Consider the following 19,869-nt stretch of genomic DNA (forward strand, 5'->3'; position numbering starts at 1 on the left):
CAGTGTGTTCCTTGGCTTTTTCTGCAGTTTGCCATATTTCATTTCGGAGGTCATCCCTGATGTCTTGAAGCATTCTGTAAATTAGTTTTTTGTATTCTGCATTTGACAATTCCAGGGTTGTATCCTCATTTGGGAAAGATTTTGATTCTTTAATTTGGGGAGTTGTAGAAGCAATCATGGTCTACTTCTTTATATGGTTTGATATTGACTGCTGTCTCCGAGCCATGTATAAAATATTGTAATGATTTTTTTTATATTTGCTCACTGAATCTTATCTTATTTTGTTTTCTTTCAATATACTTGGATGGGCTACTAGATTGCGCTCTCTTGATTGTTGTAGCCCTTGAATCACTTAAGTCCTATTACCAGCTGGTTTTGGCTGTTACCAGATATATAAGCCTAAGAGTACATTCACTATTCTTGAGTAGAATCTGATTTTGGGTCAAGTGTGTGGTGCAGACTGTCACCTATCCACTTAGAGAAGTAGTGGTGATAATTGTGTGCACCAGATTCTAGTAGCAGCAGGGGGTCACACTCCAGGGCGGTTAGGATGCTGACAGGCTTCCCCCAAGTGCCAGTGAGGTATGTGTGTCCCTATTCCTAAAGCACTTTGGTGGGTGGGCTCTGCAGCTGTACCTTAGGCACTCAATGCATGTACCTCTACAGATTGGTAGGTGTCACCACCCTCAGACCCCTAAGGCAGGAGGCTAGGTGGTCTGGGGGGAGCTTCAGCCCTCAGTTCCCTGTTGTGGGTCAGTGAGGGCTCTGTTTAATATGCAGAGATATCAGACCTGGGAAACTTGTCTTTCCAGTAATCCGCTAAAACAATTACAGTCAGATCCCTATCAGAATTGCCTTTGCATTATAATAGCCACCTTGTTCCCTGTAGGGATGAAAGCCCAAGACTGTGGATCTCATATGCTTGGCTGGAGCTGGTTCTGTATTTTTAGTCCAATTTCAGGAAGCCAAGGAAGGATTTTTGGTCCTTAGGTTTTTTGTAGCTGCGTCTCTCTGGCCAGGAGAATGCATTAGGAAAAGACAAAAAAAAAAAAAAGAAAAGAAAAAAACCCGCAGAGCACTTCACTCTCTGGCTCAGAAAATTCCAATGTTAATGAAGCCTCGTGGGAAGGGGAGGGGAGAGGTCAGATAGATAGGAGACAGTAGCACCAGGGAATATAGACAAAGTTGCTTATCTTGCTTGGAGATGACTGTCTTATCTGAGATTCCTGAGGGTTGTGTAGCCTGTGTGCATTGGCTGAGTCGAGATTGCTCCCGAGGGTCAGGCCCGTGTCCTGTGCTTGTGCTGTCTCAGAAGCCGTGATCAGTTCCTCCGCTCCCAATCCAAAGCCCAGCGCCAAGGTTCCCTGGCCGGGACCCGGCACTCCAGGCTCCAAAACCAGTCACTACCTCCCGGTGACTTCTCCTCCTGTCAGCCGCGTCACTGCGCTGCCTGCGTGCACTGGCTGGGCTTCCCCCGAGGTCACTTCTGGGGGCTAGGGCTGCGTCCCATGTTTGTGCCATCTCAGGATGCCATGCCCAGCCCCCCTGGGCCCAGTCCAAAGTCCAGTGCCAAGGTTTTCTGACTGGGACGCTGGCTCCAGGCTCCGAAAATGTCGTTGCTTCCCCGTGATTGCTCGTTCTCAGTCTCTGTCACTTAGGTCAACTCTTTATATCTGTGTTTGATGGGCATGGTTCGTAGGTTGTCATATATGATATTGATTCACTTATTTTTCTGAGTCTTTGTTGCAAGAGGGATCCGAGGTAGCTTCTACCTAGTCAGCCATCTTGGCCCCACCTCTGCTTTATGTATTCTTGACATCTTAACAACATTATGTCTTCCAATCCACTAATTGTTTCCACTTATTTAAGTCTTCTTTAATCTCTTTCGGCAGTGTTTTTAGTTATTCGTTGTGTAAGTCCTTCACATGCCTGGTTAGATTTATTCCTAGGTATTTTATTCTCTTAGATGTTATTATAAATGGAATTGTTTCTCTCATTTCCCTTTCAGATTTCTCTTTGATGGTGTATAGAAAGACAACTGATTTTTGTTTGTTGACTTTGTACCCTACAACTTTGCTAAATTCTTCTATTAACTCTAAAAGCTTTCGTGTGGTCTCTTTGGGATTTTCTATATATAGGATGAAATCACTGGGGAAAAGAGATAATTTTACTTCTTCTTTTCCTATCTGAATACTTTTTCTGTTCTTGTCTTATTGCTCTGGAGAGGACTTTTAATACAATATCAAATAGAAGTCGTGAGAGTGGGCACTCTTAGTTTTTTCCCAATTTCAAGGTGAAATCTCTCGGCATTTCTCTATTAAGTATAATGTAGTCTGTTGGCTTTTCTGAAATAAAGAATTGAATAAATTAAGTTGTGGCAATGTCTTTTGTGGAATACAACGCTGCATTGTTTGCCTTTTGAGATAAAAGGTAAAAAGATGACCACTCTAAAAATGCTGAATCTGATGCATCAAGTGCTGATTCAGCTGCATTCATTCTTGAGCTGGTAAAAGTACCAAGATGGAGAACACTTTGGAATACCCTTGTCCTCCACACAAAGATATCACACTAGCCCTGCAGCCCTAAACTGAGCGTTTGGCTGGTGTATGCTGATTTTCTGGTCACCTGCACTCTCTGACCTGCCACAATCTTCCCTTCCTCTTTCTAGTTGCACCTAGTTCTCACACCCAATCTCAACCTTGTTGTTGTTAATAGGTGCCGTCGAGTTGATTTTGACCCATAGCGACCTGATGTATAACAGAATGAAACACTGCCTGGTCCTATTCCGTCCTCACAGTCGTTGTATGTTTGATCTATTGTTGCAGCCATTGTGTCAAAATATCCTGTTAAGGGTCTTCCTCTTTTTCTTCAGACTTAGATTCCTGAATATATTTCAGACCCTACTGAAACTGACTAGAGCCTCATCCTAAATCCTTGGCCAGGTAAGACATTATCCTGAGATAACTACCATTGCCATTTTTCTGTGTATCCTTAAAGGCCTAATTTGTATTGCTGTAAAATATTCCATTTTATGGATGTATTCTTCCTGGGATTCTGTCACCTGTGTTCCTTTGATGTAGTACTATCTCCTTGCCATGTCCCTCTCCTCATCACTTGATGACATATTACTTTCCTTTTGCTCAGCTAACTCTTCAATTTTCTGTTTTCTATTTAATCTTCCTGATTCTTAATCTTATCTTACATTCTCTTGTAGGGCAAGAAGGAGGGAGTATTTCTCAATTTCATTTTAAGTTTCAAATTGTTTGTCAGTATGCCTCATACATATAAGCTTTCTATGGCCAAGGCAATAGAAAATGAGTGCAGAGGTGATAGATAATAAACATTATCTGGCACTTACTGTCATTTGTAATATTTTCCGCTATATTCTTCTTTTTCTCTTGAAATATATTATGGGTCTCAGAGGTCATACTGAATAAAATTAACACTATGTTCAATTTAGTTGGACCCCAAAGTACAATGGCATAGTCACCCATGGTGGGAAGGTTTCAGCTGAGCTTCCAGAGTAAGACAGACTATGAAGAAGGACCTGACGGTGTACCTCTGAAAAAATTAGCCAGTGAAAAGTTTATGAATAGCAGTAGAATATTGTCTGATGTAGTGCCAGAAGATGACCATCTCAGGTTGGAAGGCACTTAAGAGATGACTCCTCAAAGTAGTTGACCTTAATGATGTGGATGAGTTACTTGGTGATGTGTATGACTCAAAAGGAGAAGAAACAGTGGCAAACTTACGTTAATAATAGGAACGTGGAATATACAAAAATTGGAAATAATCAAATGGAAATGGATGTCATAATGATTGATATTCTGGGCATTAGTTGGCTGAAATAAACTAGTATTGGCCACTATAATTCAGGCAATCATAAGGTCTCCTATGCCAGGAATGACAAATTGAAGAGGAATGGCTCTGCATTCATTGTCAAAAAGAGCATTTCAATATCTTTCCTGAAGTACAACACTGTCAATGATAGGATGATAACATATGTTCACATTGCATATTACAATTTATGCACCAACCACTAAGGCCAAAGATACAGGAACTAAAGATTTCTACCAAGTTCTATAGCCTGAAATTGCTAAAATATGAAAACAAGATGCATTGATACTTGCTGGTGATTGGAAGGAGAAAGTTGGAAACACAAAAGAAGGATGTGGTAGTTGGATAATATGGCCTTGGTGACAGAAATGATGTCGAAGATTACATGATAGAGTTTTGCAAGATCAAATTCTCCCTTGCAAATACGTTTTTTTTTCAACAAAATAAATGGCAACTATACACATGGAGCTATCCAGATGAAATACACAGGAATCAAATCAACTTCATCTCTGGAAAGAGATGATGGAAAAGCTCAATATCATCACTGAGAATAAGGCCAGGGGTGTATTGTGGACCAAATCATCAGTTGCTCATATGGGAGTTCAAGTTGAAGCTGAAGAAAATTAGAACAAGTCCGCAGGAGCCAAATTATGACCTTGAGTATATCTCATCTGATTATAGAGACCATCTCAAGAATAAATTTGATTCACTGAACACTAATGATCAAAGACAAGACGATTTGTGGAATGACATCAAGGGCATCATACATGAAGAAAGCAAGAGGTCATTAAAAAGACAGGAAAGAAAGAAAACACCAAAATGAATATCAGAAAAGACTCTGAAACTTGCTCTTGAACTTGGAGTAGGCAAAGTGAAAAGGAAAAATAATAAAGTAAAAGAGCCGAACAGGAGATTTCAAAGGGCATCTCAAGAACAAAAACTAAAGTATCATAATGAAATACGCCAAAACTTGTATTTAGAAAACCAAAACAAAAGAACACTCTTGGCATTTATCAAGCTGAAAGAACCGAAGAAAAAATTCAAGTCTCGAGTTGTAATATTGAAAGTTTCTACAGGGAAAATATTAAAGGACACAAGAAGCATCAAAAGAAGATGGAAGTAGTGCACAGAGTCACTGTACCAAAAACAATTTGTTGACATTCAACCATTTCAGGAGTATCATATGATCAAGAATCAATGTAACAAAGGAAGAAGTCCAAGCTGCACTGAAGTCATTGGCAAAAATCAAGGCTCCAGGAATTGATGGAATGCAAATTGAGATGTTTCAACAAACAGAGGCAGAGCTGGAGGTGTTTAGTTGTCTATGACAAGAAATTTGAAAGACAGCTACCTGGCCAACAGACTGGAAGAGGTACCTACTTATGCCCATCCCAAAGAAAGGAATGCAACAGAGTGGGGAATTTATTGAGCAATATCATTAATAACACAGACAAATAAAATTTTGCTGAAGATGATTCAAAAGCAGTTGTAGCAGTAGATGAAAAGAGAAATGCCAAAAATTCAAGCCAGGTACAGAGGAGGATATTAAAGGAGGGATACCACTGCTGATGAGAGGTGGATCCTGGCTGAAAGCAGATAATATCAGAAAGATATTTACCAGTGTTTTATAGAATGTGCAAAGGCATTCAATTGTGTGGCTGAAAAGAAATTATGGATAACATTGTGAGGGATGAGAATTTCAGAACATTTAAATGTGCTCATGAGGAACCTGTAAGTTGACCAAGAGGCAATCACTGGAACAGAACAAGGGGATACTACATGGTTTAAAGTGAAGAAAGGTGTGCATCAGGGTTGTATCTTTTCATCATACTTATTCAATCTGTATGCTGGGAAAACAATCCAAGAAGCTGGACTATATGAAGAAGAAGGTGTCATCAGGATTGGAGGAAGACTCATTAACAACCTGCGATATGCCTTGCTTGCTGAAAAGGAAGAGCAATTACTGATGAAGATTAAAGTCTACAGCCTTAAGTATTACACCTCAACATAAAGAAAATAAATATCCTCAAAACTTGATCAATAAGCAACATCACGATAAGTGGAGACAAGTTTGAAGGTGTCCAGGATTTCATTTTTCTTGGATCCACAATCAGCACCCAAGGAAGCAGGAGTCAAGAAATGAAGCAACTCTTTGCACTGGGTAAATCTGTTGCAAAGACCTCTTTAAGGTGGTTAAAAAAAAAAAAAAAGCAAAGATGTCACTTTAACAACCAAGGTGCACGTGCCCTAAGCCGTGTTGTTTTCAATCACCTCATATGCATGGACAATGAGCAAGGAAGACCTAAGAGTTGATGTCTTTGAATTATGGTGTTGGCATACAGTATTGACTATACCATGGACTGTCAGAAGACCCACGAAATCTGTCTGGGAAAAAGTTCAACTGGAATGCTCCTTAGAAACAAGGATGTCATGTCTTCTTCGTCTCATATGTTATCAGGAGGCACCAGTCCCTGGAGCAGGACATTATGCTTGGTAAAATAGAGGGTCAGTGAAAAAAAAAGGAGCTTCTCAACAAGATGGATTGACACTGTGGCTGCAACAATGGGCTCAAGCACAGCAACAATAGTGAGGATGGATCAAGTCAGGCTGTGTTTCCTTCCATTGTACACAGGGTTGCTAAGAGTTGGTTGGAACCTACTTGACGGCAGCTTACAACATTAAGAGTACATTCAGTGATTTTTGGTAAATATGTAGAATTCTGGCAACCATCCCTACAATCTGTATTTAGAATTTTTCCATCACCCCAAAATATTTCCTTATACCTGTTTGCAATTATTTCCTGCTCCCACTTCCAACTTAAGGGAAGCACTGATCTGCTTCCTGTCTCTGGAAATTTGATACTTTTGCAAATTTCGTATAAATAGAATCACACATTATGTAGCCTTTTACTTCTGGCTTCTGTCTGTTATTACCCAGTTATTTAAAATTGTAATCAGGATTTGCATGACAACTAGTGAAAATAATTTGAGGTTTTGTTATACTCAAGGTCTTTTCACTGATGATTTGCTCATGACTAATAATGATGACATTGTGCACTTTCACAATAGAGTTAGAGTGGGACATAGGCAGTGTTCACCAGGCCTTTGACTGATTATGTGCTCTTCTCAAACTCTGGGTGTCCCAGTTTTATTCTTGGAAGAGGAAGAATGAGAGCCTTGACTCAGGTGAGCTTAAAGAAGATTTCGAAAAGAACCGTTCTCAACTATAATTGTCTGGCCCGTGAAACATTTCCCAAAAATAAATCAGTTTTGTGCAAAAACAAGAACCTATTAATGTTCAAACTATTACAGAAGATTGACAGGTCTTTGGTTGTAAAAAATAGAATATTATTCAGTAATAAAAAGAAATGGACTACTCATATATACAACAAATTGGATGGAACTTAAACGCATCATGCTGAGTGAGAAGAGCCAGACTCTAAGTTCACATATCATGATTCCATTTATTTATATCCTGGAAATGAGTGAATTATAGATATAGAGAACAAATTAGTGACTACCCAGGGACAGAAATGGTGGTGCAAGGGGGTAGGTAAGACCCTTGTTGCTGATAGTTGCTGTCCAGTTAATTCCAATTTATGATGACACCATAAAGAGGCGTTATCTGGGAGTTCTTTGTGGTTTTGAAACAACTTTGTGTTTGATAATGGTAGCTGTTACAACAAATCTATACATGGGATCCTTTTTTTATGCACACACATGCACACACATACACACAAATAAAGGCCTGTAAAACTTTTAAAAGCTAAAAAATGCCTGTAGTCTAGTTGACATTACTCTACCAATTCCAATTCCTGGCATTGCTATTGTACTGCAGTTATATAAGATGTTGCCATTGAAAGAAGCTCGGTGAAGAGTTCAATGACTCCATGTTTGTGCAACTTTCTGTGAGTCTATCATCATTTCAAAAATTTAAAAGTTACGAGAAATAGGTGTCAAAATGTGAAAACAACTTAAGTGCCCATGAACGGATAAATAAACAAAATGTGGTACAAACATACAATGGAATATTATTCAGCCATAAAGAGAAATGAAGTCCTGCTCCATGCTACACATGGATAAAACTTGAAAACCTTATGTATGCTCAGTGAAATAAGTAAATCACTGTAGGACAACTATTGTATGATCTCGCTTACGCAAAATAATAAAAATAGGCAAATGTATAGGGTTTTTTTTTTTATAGAGTCAACATTTATAGTGGTTATCTATAAGTTCCTATAAAGGGTGGAGGGAGGGAAAAGGAAGAACCATTGTTTAGGAATCGGTGACTTCTTGTTTTGGTGATGGAAAATTTGACAGCAATTAAGGCGATGGTTGCATAAAATGATTGATGTAACTGATAGCACCAAATTGTACACCTGAAATTCTATTGGAAAATGTTGTTATGTATATACTTACAACAGTAACAAAGTAGGTGCCTTTTCACAAACACAAGTTCATAAACACCTGGAATTTCTAAAATCCCTTCTTCTTGAAATGGAAGCCGTTAGCAGTGATTTTTCTTATACATTTGATTTTAACCTGTTAAAAACAAAGGCCTATTAATTCAATTTTCATGAAGTAAAAAAAGAATGGCAAACTCTGTAATCATTTAAAAAGTACCCTTTTGCTTTGTGTTTAAAAAAATATATAATTAAACACTGATTATTTAAAGGGCCTCAAAATATTTTTAGAAAAGAACATTATAAATAAACTTTACTGAAATATACATCAATCCTCTCTAAAACTACCTATGCTACCTAGGTGAAATTTTCAATAAAATTAATTCTATTTACATCCTTTTCTTTTTTTCTAGGATAGCAGAGGCTCCCTGGTCCTATGCCCTGAGGATTATATAATCCCTTGTCAAAAGTTAACATTTACTATTTCAATTTAGGGCGTAAACGCAAACACCATAATTTCTTCCCTGCAGAACTGGTCATGAGTGGGGGGTCCTAAGGGACAGCTATGCTGGATTTCTAACCAGAACAAAAGAATTATATGCTCTAGGTGAATGCCGTGTGCTCTATGACATGCTGGCTCTGGTGTCAAGTCTGTGGTTTCCCTGCACACAACCTCTTGTCAAATTTCTAATTACAACTTTGATATATATATCTCAGAATGACTCTTGGAACATTCAGGCTGTGAGATCTGTGCTGTGATCCTCTTATCGGTATAGAGAGAAGTTTCTGTTACTACATCTGGTCAACTTTGGTATCTCCAAAGTCAATTCTTCCAGGACAGTGGAGGTGGAAACGCATGTAAAGTCAACACTAAGGTCTTCAGTTGAGGAAGGGTGAGTTAATCAAATTTTTTATTGTTCTCATTCACTGTCTATGTTGCCAAAAAAGGAGGAAATATATGGCATAGCAAGACACTCACAGGCATGCAGCTCTGACTCTATGGCCTGCACCATTCTCAGTGTACTCTGAGTTGGTAAGACAGCAGTAACAGTAGCAGTTCCAAGTGGCACATCCAGTACAAAGCAACATCAGAGGAAGAAGAGCTGTGTCTCTTTCCTAAATTTATTTGTCAAGGTACAATATACATATAGAAGTGTTTACATAAGTGTATACCTTGATGAATTTTAACAAACTTGACCACTTCTGTAACCAGCATCCAGATTAATTGTGTTTCTCTTTTATGCCCTCGTGCAGGAGCCTGGGAAAACACATCCACCTTCCTTTCTTATCGTCTGTCTAGCTGGGATGGGACAAAGAAGGAGAACACGTAGAAACACTGAGGTGTATGACTGGTTATAAATGTTAGGCTGCTAAGGTTCTCCTCAATACCTGGCACACTTTTAACTTCAAGGGTAAACTTGTACCTCAGCTACTCCGTCTTTGTACCTTCTGGTGAAGACAGGAAGAATTGTTCATCACAAGTTAGCTCATGCAGACAAAAGATAGGGTTATTGAATTGTTGAGTGATGTGTGTGGCAGTACATTCAGACTCCACAAAGCAAAGGAAGACTTAAATTCTGCCAGTCTGAGTCTCTTTGTAATGAGTGAGTGTGTATAAAGAGAAATCTGGGTCCTTTACTAATGAAAATTTTCCGTTTTCCTCACAGATTTCCAAATATGAGAATACTGGCAAGAAATGACTCATTAGTGACTGAATTTATTTTTGCTGGATTAACAGATCGTCCAGAGCTCCAGCAGCCTCTGTTTTACTTGTTTCTAATGATCTACATTGTCACCATGGTGGGCAATCTCTGCTTGATTGTTCTTATTGGGATAAATTCTCACCTCCACACCCCCATGTACTATTTCCTTTTTAATCTATCCTTCATTGACCTCTGTTTCTCTTCTGTTTTCACCCCCAAAATGCTGATGAACTTTGTATCAAAGAAGAATGTCATCTCCTATGATGGGTGCATGACCCAACTGTTTTTCTTTCTCTTTTTTGTCATCTCTGAAAGCTATATGCTGACCTTGATGGCCTATGATCGTTATGTGGCCATTTGCAATCCTTTGCTGTATAGGGTCACCATGTCCCATCAAGTATGTTCTGTGCTGACACTTTCTGCATATGCCATGGGATTTGCTGGAGCCACTGCCCACACAGGCTGCATGCTTAGACTAACCTTCTGCAATGCTAATATCATCAACCATTACTTGTGTGACATTCTCCCTCTCCTCCAACTCTCTTGTACCAGCACTTATGTCAACGAGGTAGTAGTTCTCATTGTGGTGGGTATCAATATTACAGTACCCAGTTTTACCATCTTAATTTCTTATATTTTCATCCTCATTAGCATTCTTCATATCAAGTCTACTCAAGGAAGATCAAAAGCTTTCAGCACCTGTAGCTCCCACATCATTGCTATTTCTCTTTTTTTTGGGTCGGCCGCATTTATGTATCTTATGTATTTTTCTCCTGAATCTATGGAACAGCGAAAAGTTTCATCTGTTTTCTATACTAACGTGGGGCCCATGTTTAACCCTCTGATCTACAGCTTGAGGAACAAGAATGTCAAAGCAGCCCTGAGGAAAGCCTTGATTAGAATCCAGAGGAGAAACATACTCTAACTAGAAGCAGTGGTAATGTAAAGAAATTCAAGCATCTCAAGTTTTTATTGGTGCTTTTCATGAGGAGACTGTTTACAACCACGATGATTCTACAGATTGTGTTATGTATGATTTATTAGACTTGTTTTTGTCACTTCCTTTATAGCTAATCTTGTCTCATTCTTTTGTTTTTACCTACTGCAACTGTCTCAAGTTTACTAAATAATCAATAGTGTGTTTATAAAAGGAACATACATACTGAGTATTTTCATTATTGTTTCATTCCCCTTCTGTCTTCTGGTCTATTCCCAAACTGAACAAATATGGTGAGTTCCATAAGTAACCTAAGGCAAATAACATTACAGCTTGCTCACCTAAACACTGAATTGCCCAATACAATAAAAGCAATCTCGTTCTTATCAATATTGTTACTGTTATAAAAACATAGGCAGTAGGATTTAATGAAATGCCTTTATCAAAACTGTGTATGCAGTTTAAAATAGAACCTAGTCCTCCTGTTCTTTCCCTTTTGTTCTACTTGGCTTATCCCCCCTTTCTATTATTATTCTGACTTACGTTGTTCTCTTTTGAGAGTGGTATGCTATTGGCTTCGTAGAGCCTCTATCAACCCAGTGCATTTAATATTAAGGAGAATCCTTGTAATTCCATCTTTTATTATCAAAGACATCATTAACAGAGGATGATTAGAGAAATTATATATATATATCTCAGTACTGCAATAAGGGTGCAGGAAGGTTTATGTGATAGAATTGTGTTTATTACTACTTAAGATGACAGCAAATATTTTGAAAAAGACCATATAGTTCTTATAGTGAATTTTTGTTATTTATAACTTAAAGGAAAACACTGCACATTAGGTTAGATGAAATACTTTAGCCATTATCTTACTTATACAATGAGGTTTATCAGGAACAAAAAAAATGTATATTAATATTAATAAACTGTGTTCCTAGAAACATTCTGTGAGCTTACTTAAACTTTGTATGCCCACCAAGGCAATAAACATCTTTAGCATAGAGACTCTTTCCTGTAATTTCTTTATTTCCTCTTTTGTGTATTTAGAATGCCTGATATTTTGGAAGGCCAGGAAACACTTGTTGAGTAGAATTTTCTTGTTTTGATTACAATAATAATAAATTTGTTATTATAGATAATAAGTAATAAATAAACAAGTAATAACTGAACTACAAGTAACCCTGAGGTTTACTTTTTCTTTTATACTCTCTAATATGGTTCTGTTGTACATAGGACCAATAAGAGTTGGAAGTAACTAGATGGCACCTGACAACAACAACAACAACAATATGGTACCAAAATAATGCCATTACAGTATTTTATTTTAAACTTTTTTTTTTTTATTTTATAACAAAATTAAAAAATAGTTTACAGGATTTCTCTGTAGTCTTCACCCAGGTTTTTACATAACCACAGTACCATTATCAAAGTCAGAATATTGATATAATATTAGTAATTAATAAAGAAACCTTATTAAATATCAGCAATTGTCCCAATAATAGCCTCTAATTTTTTTCTTATTTTATTTATTTTTTTTTGGTAAGTATATGTATAAAGGAATCCTGGTGGCACAGTGGTGAAGGGCTTGGCTGCTAACTTAAAGGTCAGCAGTTCGAATCCACCAGGGACTTCTTGGAAATCTTTGGGACGGTTCTTGTTGTCCCATAGGGTCACTATGAGTTGGAATTAATTCAGTGGTAACTGGTTTGGCTTTTGGTTTTTTGTATGTATAAAACAAAATCTTTGTCATTTCAATATTTTTTACAGTGACTTTTTACAGTAAATTGAGTGGCATCAAAGACATTCATCACGCTGTGCAGCCATCACCACTACCTTCTTCCAAATATTTCCAACGCCCTTAACAGAAGCTCCACGCCCCCTAAACCTCTCTCCCCCTCCCTTTTAGCACTGGTAACCACTAAAAATTTTGACCCACAGGGCAACCTAAGATCACACATTGTATTTAGATGTTATGTCTTTTTAATCTTCTCCCATTTGATTTAGTTTGTCTTTCTTTGTCTTGCATGATATTGACTCTTAAAGAATTCTCTCCAATTATGTTTGTAGAATGTCTCTTAGATGGGGTTTGTCTTAAATGTCCTCATACTATTTTCAAATTCTGCATTTTGGTAAGAATATAGCTTATAAAATGTATCATTATTGATAATATTAACTATCAAATAAATTTTTTTTAAATAATTTTTATTGTGCTTTAAGTGAAAGTTTACAAGTCAAGGTAGTCTCTCACACAAAAACCCATATATGCCTTGCTACTGGAGGGACCCCGGTGGTCATGGCCCCCAGACCTTCTGTTGCTCCAGGACAGGAACCATTTCTGAAGCCAACTCTTCAGACATGGATTGGACTGGACAATGGGTTGGAGAGAGATGCTGGTGAGGAGTGAGCTTCTTGGATCAGGTGGACACTTGAGACTAGGTTGGCATCTCCTGCCTGGAGGGGAGATGGGAGGGTGGAGGGGGTTAGAAGCTGGTAAAAAAATATTTTTATTGTTGTAAAAATGTAGGTAACACATTTGCCAATTCAACTTTTTCACTTGTACAATTCAATGAAATCAATTACATCAACCATGTTGTGTAACCACTACTGGCATCCATTGCCGTATTTTCCCCACTTAAACAGAAACTCAGTGCTAGCTATGAACATGATAACGTGTTCATTGTGAACAGCTTCTGTAGCCTACATGTCGTCATTGTTAAAACAGAATAATAATGATCTAGATGTACATTACGCCCTCAACCATTTAAGTGCATTCTTTTCTATTTTGATCAGAAAAAAAAAAAAAAAAAAAAAGAGGACCATAATTAGTTTGCATCCAGGTGGAATGGGTAATACTAGATATTTAGGTTTTTCCTGGGATATGTTATCTCTTCTGCATTTATCTTGAGATATTCTGAAGAGATCCAAACCATCTGGGGATCCTATCAAACATAACATTGAACTTTTGCACTGATGTCATATTTCTGGTTAGGTACTAGAAGCAAGAGATTGCTAGTATGTTAGAAGCAAAAGATTGCTAGTATGTTGGAAGCAATAGAAAGACTTAATGCACGCCAGGGAATGGGAAGTAAACCCTACAAAAATTCAGGAACCTGCCATTTCACTTAAACTTGTATGTGTCCTGTGCTCAAAAGCATGCTGGGATATTTCTTCCAAAGTAAAAGAGAAATTGTTGCATCCTTTGTCACAAAGAAGTGTTAGGGAGATAACATATTCCATTCTTGGGAATACTACTCTGACCCATACAGTGGGTGACATGGAAGCCAATTCATATGAGTGGGGCTCAGAGTAGAAAAAGGATCTGCCACAGTCAGCTCTGCAGGTCTGCACATGGGCCATAAAATCAACACTTTATGCTACTGAAGTTGTTAGTGGTGGGGAAAGATGAGAGTTTGGAATTTATGGCAAGTCCCAGTGAGAGAATTGCTTTCAGGTCCCTGGGGCTCTGAGTCAAGGCCATACCATCCACAGTGGAAAATTACATACCTTTTAAGAAATAACTTCTTTTATGCTTTTGGGCCCTGGTAGATTTAGAATGTTTAAGCATGAGACCCTAATTGAGCACATATCTGGAACTCCCCTTTAGGTGCTGGGTTCTATCAGATCCTCATGTCACAAGTTATATGGGGCCAGTAGATGGAAATAGTACCTCTGGGTTCAATCTCGACATAACAAGAGGGCACCAGTAGGCTGCATGAGCAGGTAGCTCAGACACAAAGGTCATTCAACACGGTTTCACCAGCACTCCTTCTCTTGCTGTTATTTATGGCTTTATCTGGGTTCGTGTACGCCCAACGAAGGAACAGAAGTTCCAAGCTTGAGATATGGATGGCTCTGCTGTATGTGCATGCAAGGTGAAAGATGTTCAAGAATGTCCTTGAGAAACAATATATAGAGAAAAATCTTCTTAGTGGATGGTGCTGTGAGTGTGATACATGATTATTCACTTTTTATAGTAGAGGATGTGAGAATATAGTTGGTTGTCTTAACTGGGAGAGGAGTACTACTGGTATGTAATGACTAGATGCCAGGGTGCTATCCATCCTTTGTTTTGGTATACCCCTATGGGTTGCTTGAGTGAGCTAGCTTGATTATTTTCACCCTTGGAGCTCTGGTGTCCTGTCCCCAGTTGGCTAGATCTGTTATCAGGTTTATCAGTCTAGGAGTCTATTCAGTTTTCTTGTATGACTTCAGCTCAGGTTTCCAGGTAGTTGATCATCAAGTGAGTGGTATAGGCTCTGTTCTACAGTCTTAGAGGGTAATTGGTGTATACACCATATCTGATTGCAGCAGGGGGTCATGCTCTGAACAAGGCACGGGGCTGAGAACCAACCCCCAAGTGTCTCTGAGGAAAACACGTCCCTGTTGCCTAAAGTGTGCTGGTTGGTGAGTTCTGCAGACGGAGCATGGGCATCCAAGTTTTTGGTTTTAAGGACTGGGAGGTACCAGTTATTTTTTGGACCCTTGTCACGGGTGGCTGTGTGACCTGAGTGGAGCTACCAGTCCTTAGGTCCCTGATGTGGGTAGGTGAGGACCTTGTTTAATAGGCAAAGCAATGTGAAACATCGAACACCCACCTCTCCACCGCACAGCTGAAATGGTTGGAGTTTGCCAACAAGGGCCTATTCTCCCAAAATAGGCCCACACAGGTCCATGCAGAAGGAAAAGGTGTTCAAGGTCCATAGGCGGCTTATGCCTGCATGGGAGCTGCTTCTGTCCTGAGGTCCCCCGGTTAATGGAGCTAGCAAATTATCTTTTCCCCCCAATTGAAAAATTTTTCTTTCCCCAAGGCCAAGAGGATGGGTCTAGGTGCTCAGCAGGGTCTATCTCAGGCCCAGGGATTCAGCCACTGAAGCTGGCTTGGGAATGGGGGGGTGTGTGCAGTAAAATATATGCAAGTACTTAGCTTTTGCCCAGAGCACCATTCTTCTCAGGTTCCAGAGGTGTGAATGGGCTGTGTGGCTGGCTACTTCTCCCTGAGGAAACTGCGGCCGAACACTAGTACCAGCCCACTGGTGCTCCGAGAATGGTGCCTGAAGGTTCCCCATGATTCAGGCCCGGTAACTCCTCACCACTTCTGAATGGTCTCTTCCTCCCCCTGCCCCTCAGTTCATTGTCTAAGCCCACCTTTGATGCTCAGGGCTCCCAGCTTGTCACAAAAAATACTTGTTTTACTTGTTTTTTTGGGTCTTTGTTGTAAAGAGGGCTTGCCGGAAGCGTCTGTCTATTCCGCCATCTTGGGTCCTGCTATCCATGCTTTAATACAGGGGAAGATCCCCATGACAAAGAATTATCAGGTCCAAAGTATCAACAGTGGCAAGGTTGAGAAACCTATGCTATAAATGTGGATAAGGAGAAAAAGAAGGGGCTAACAGTTAGCAGCTTCTTTGTATGTACCAGACACATTTTTAATGCTGTTGTTGTTAGGTGCCATTGAGTAGGATCCGACTCATAGCATCCCTATGTACAACAGAACAAAACACTCCCCTGATCCTGCACCATCCTTACAATCCTTGTTATGCTTGAGCCCATTGTTGCAGCCACTGTGTCAATCCATCACATTGAAGGTCTTCCTCTTTTTTACTGACCCTCTAATCCAAGCATGATGTCTTTCTCCAGGGACTGGTTCCCTTGACAACATGTCCAAAGTATGTGAGACAAAGTCTTGCCATCCTTGTTTCTAATGAGCATTCTGGTGGTACTTCTTACAAGACAGATTTGTTCCTTCTTCTGATAGCCTATGGCATATCTAATATCCATCTCCAACACCGTATCTCAAAGGCATTAATTCTTCTTCCTTCTTCCTTTTTCATTGTCCAGCTTTCAGCTTTCATATGCATATGAGGCAATTGAAAATGCCATGTCTTGGGTCAGTCATACCTTAGCACTTAAAGGGACACCTCTGCTTTTTAACAAAACAGATTAAATCTGTCAGTTTGTCATACTGTTGTGGTTTGTATGTTGCTGCTATACTGCAAGCTTTACCACCAGTATTTCAAATACTAGCAGGGTCACCCTTGGTGGACAGGTTTCAGAGGAGCTTCTAGACTAAGACAGACAAGGAAGAAGGACCTGGCAGTCTATTTCTGAAGAAATTGGCCAGTGAAAACAATTCTAATACTTTATGTGAATTAACTCTTTTAATGCCACTGAGGATACAAGGGTCAGAGAAATTAAATCAGTTGTCTAAAATATCATTTAAGAAGCAGAGATACCTGGGTTTAAACTTAGTCTGACTTGAGGGCCCACTCTCTTAACCACTTTTTAGAAGCACCTCTTTATTCAGGGGAAATCTACAAGCACATATAGTGTTAAAACAATGGTTTAATATTTTACTAATGAAATCCTACAGCCTTGTAGGAAAGTACTATGAATGGCAAGTGACAATGCCCCTAGAATTTCCATTTAAGAGCCAGTCATTCCCCTCCACCTGGGATTCAGAATTCCTGGTGTGAAATTTTTAAGCTCAAAGGATCCAATAGTAGTTTTATGACACAGGGTGCAAAAACAGGCTTAGTAATTTTCACTCCCATGAGGTTCATCAAACTTTGGAGGAAATCACGAGGGAGAGAATTAATTTCTGCCCTACTTATCCATTTCTCCAGAGCTACAGATCATGAAATACATTCCCACTGAAGCCAGTTGATTTTTTTGGAGACTCATATAAGGTTGTTGTTTTTCTCCTTGCAAGTGAAGAGCACCTTCTTGGCCAATTCTAAAATAGAAATCATGGAGAATACCCTAGAATCCATATTCTAGTATGTCAGAGACTGAGGACTGAGCTGATCACTATTGCCTCTTTTATCTTCAAACTTTGTTCACCTCAGGCAGTCGGGAAGAAGAGCCATCAGCAGTGAAGCCCCCAGGAAAAGGGAGGTAAGTGTTGAATCACCTCTGCCTTGATAATTTCCTTTCAAACTCTTGATTACATAAATCAAGCTTTCCAGGAAACATCACAATTTATTGCTCCTTTCAGCCCTCGTCCTTAGAGAGAAGGAACTGGGCATACTACTGGGTAGAAAGAAAGAAATGATGTGCAGAGATATTGGGGGTCCACCAGCAATTTTTATGATACAGAAACACACAATATGGGTAAAATGGGGAACTTGCAGGAATCACCATAGGAAATAGACTCCTTAGATGCCTTGCCGTGTTTCTTCAGACAATTCTGATTGTAAACCAGCAGCTTCAGCTCTTCCTCTAGAGACAGAGTTCATTGTTGTCACCTTCTACCTCTGATTCCACAGATCGCACTGGTGAAGTGAATGGCTATGAAAAATGACTCTTCAGTGTTTGAATTTATCCTTATGGGATTAACAGATCAACCTGAGCTCCAACTGCCCCTCTTTTTTCTGTTGTTGGTGAACTATGTGGTCACTGTGATGGGAAACTTAAGCTTAATTAATCTGATTTGCCTGAATTCTCACCTTCACACCCCCATGTAATTTTTCCTATTCAATCTGTCCTTCATTGACTTCTGCTCTTCATTTGTCTTTATTCCCAAAATGCTGATGAGCTTTATTTCAGAGAGGAACATTATCTCCTTTGCAGGATGCATGACTCAGCTATTTTTCTTCTGCTTCTTTGCCAACTCTGAATGCCATGTGTTGACAGCCATGGCCTATGATCGCTATGTGGCCATCTGCAAGCTTCTGCTGTACACGGTCAACATGTCCCCGAAGGTATGTTCCCTGTTGATGTCTGGTTCATATATGATGGGTTTTGCTGGTGCCATGGTGCACACAGGTTGTATGATCAGGTTGATCTTATGTGACTCCAACATCATCAACCATTACATGTGTGGTATCTTCCCCCTCCTCCAGCTCTCCTGCAGCAGCACCTATGCCAATGAGCTTGTGGTTTCCATTATCGTAGGCACAGTTATCACAACATCTAGCCTCATTATCTTTCTCTCTTATGCTTTGATTCTTTTCAATGTTCTTCACATGCCATCATCTAAGGGCTGGTCCAAAGCCTTCAGCACCTGTGGCTCCCACATAACAGCTGTTGGTCTGTTCTATGGATTTGGAATGCTCAGTTATGTCAAACCATCATCTGCTGGGTTTATGGAACAAGGAAAATTTTTTTCAGTGTTTTATACCAATGTGGTACCTATGCTGAATCCCCTTGTCTATAGTCTCAGAAACAAGGATGTCAAACTTGCTCTGAAGAGAATTACAAACTGAGCACAAGCAGAAATTCTACCTCAGTACCTGCCTCCTTTGCTATGTTTTTTTTTTTTTTCTCCTCCGCCTCATCCTTTTATTCCTATTCTTTTTCTTCTCTTCATCTATCTTTCTATTGTATTCTTGGAGGGATTTTTGATCTAATTTCTTTTCTTGTCATACACCATAGCAATGTTGACCTATTCTTGGACTCCAGGGTCATCCCAGTCCCAAGGTGGCCCAACCTGATTGATGTCTCTTGTATTAGATGGAGACACTAATTTCCTTTCCGTGTAAAGATAACACTGTCTATTATTTATGTGTGTGTGTTTCTTTCCCATACAAGGTGAACTGAAGAGTGAGATGCTGTGTGACCAGTTCATCTCTTTCTTGCTTTTCCTGAACCAATTATATAGCATTTTCTTTTCAAGGGTTTTATTACTTATGATTGCATTAAGACAGATAAAGTGGTGACAAAAATTGTAGACATAGTGCAGTAGTAAAAATTTCCAGAATTTTTCAGTGTTCTTTTAGCAACAGTTTTTGTTATGGATTTTCAGTCTCATGTCTGTAAAGTTACTGAATACTTTATTGAATCGTGGTTCTATTATTCTTGAGGATATGAGGATAGTTGAGGGTCACCACTCTGCTGACCTTGCACAAACCACTCCCATGCTGAATATTATAGGAAGTTCTTTTGAATTCCTCTATTTTATTGAATTGGATAAATGCTGTGTTGTCATAAATAGAATTGAAATTATCACTGACCTGTACTTGTATCAGTGAAACAAAGGTTATTTTCCA

The 19,869-nt window shown here is 39.2% G+C and overlaps 1 protein-coding gene and 1 pseudogene across 1 annotated transcript; both read left to right on the forward strand.

Annotated features, from left to right (window-relative positions):
* The first annotated feature begins 8,796 nt into the window (after positions 1 to 8,796).
* Positions 8,797 to 11,392, forward strand: LOC100676845 (olfactory receptor 8B3-like). The gene has a single exon (XM_023541202.2). It carries the CDS (start codon positions 9,881 to 9,883, stop codon positions 10,865 to 10,867), a length of 987 nt encoding a protein of 328 aa, XP_023396970.1. The 5' UTR covers positions 8,797 to 9,880; the 3' UTR covers positions 10,868 to 11,392.
* Positions 11,393 to 18,141: 6,749 nt separating this feature from the next.
* Positions 18,142 to 19,194, forward strand: LOC100665462 (olfactory receptor 143-like; annotated as a pseudogene).
* Positions 19,195 to 19,869: the final 675 nt, after the last annotated feature.

This window comes from Loxodonta africana, chromosome 15 (genome assembly GCF_030014295.1).
Source record: "Loxodonta africana isolate mLoxAfr1 chromosome 15, mLoxAfr1.hap2, whole genome shotgun sequence".
NCBI classification, from domain to species: domain Eukaryota; kingdom Metazoa; phylum Chordata; class Mammalia; order Proboscidea; family Elephantidae; genus Loxodonta; species Loxodonta africana.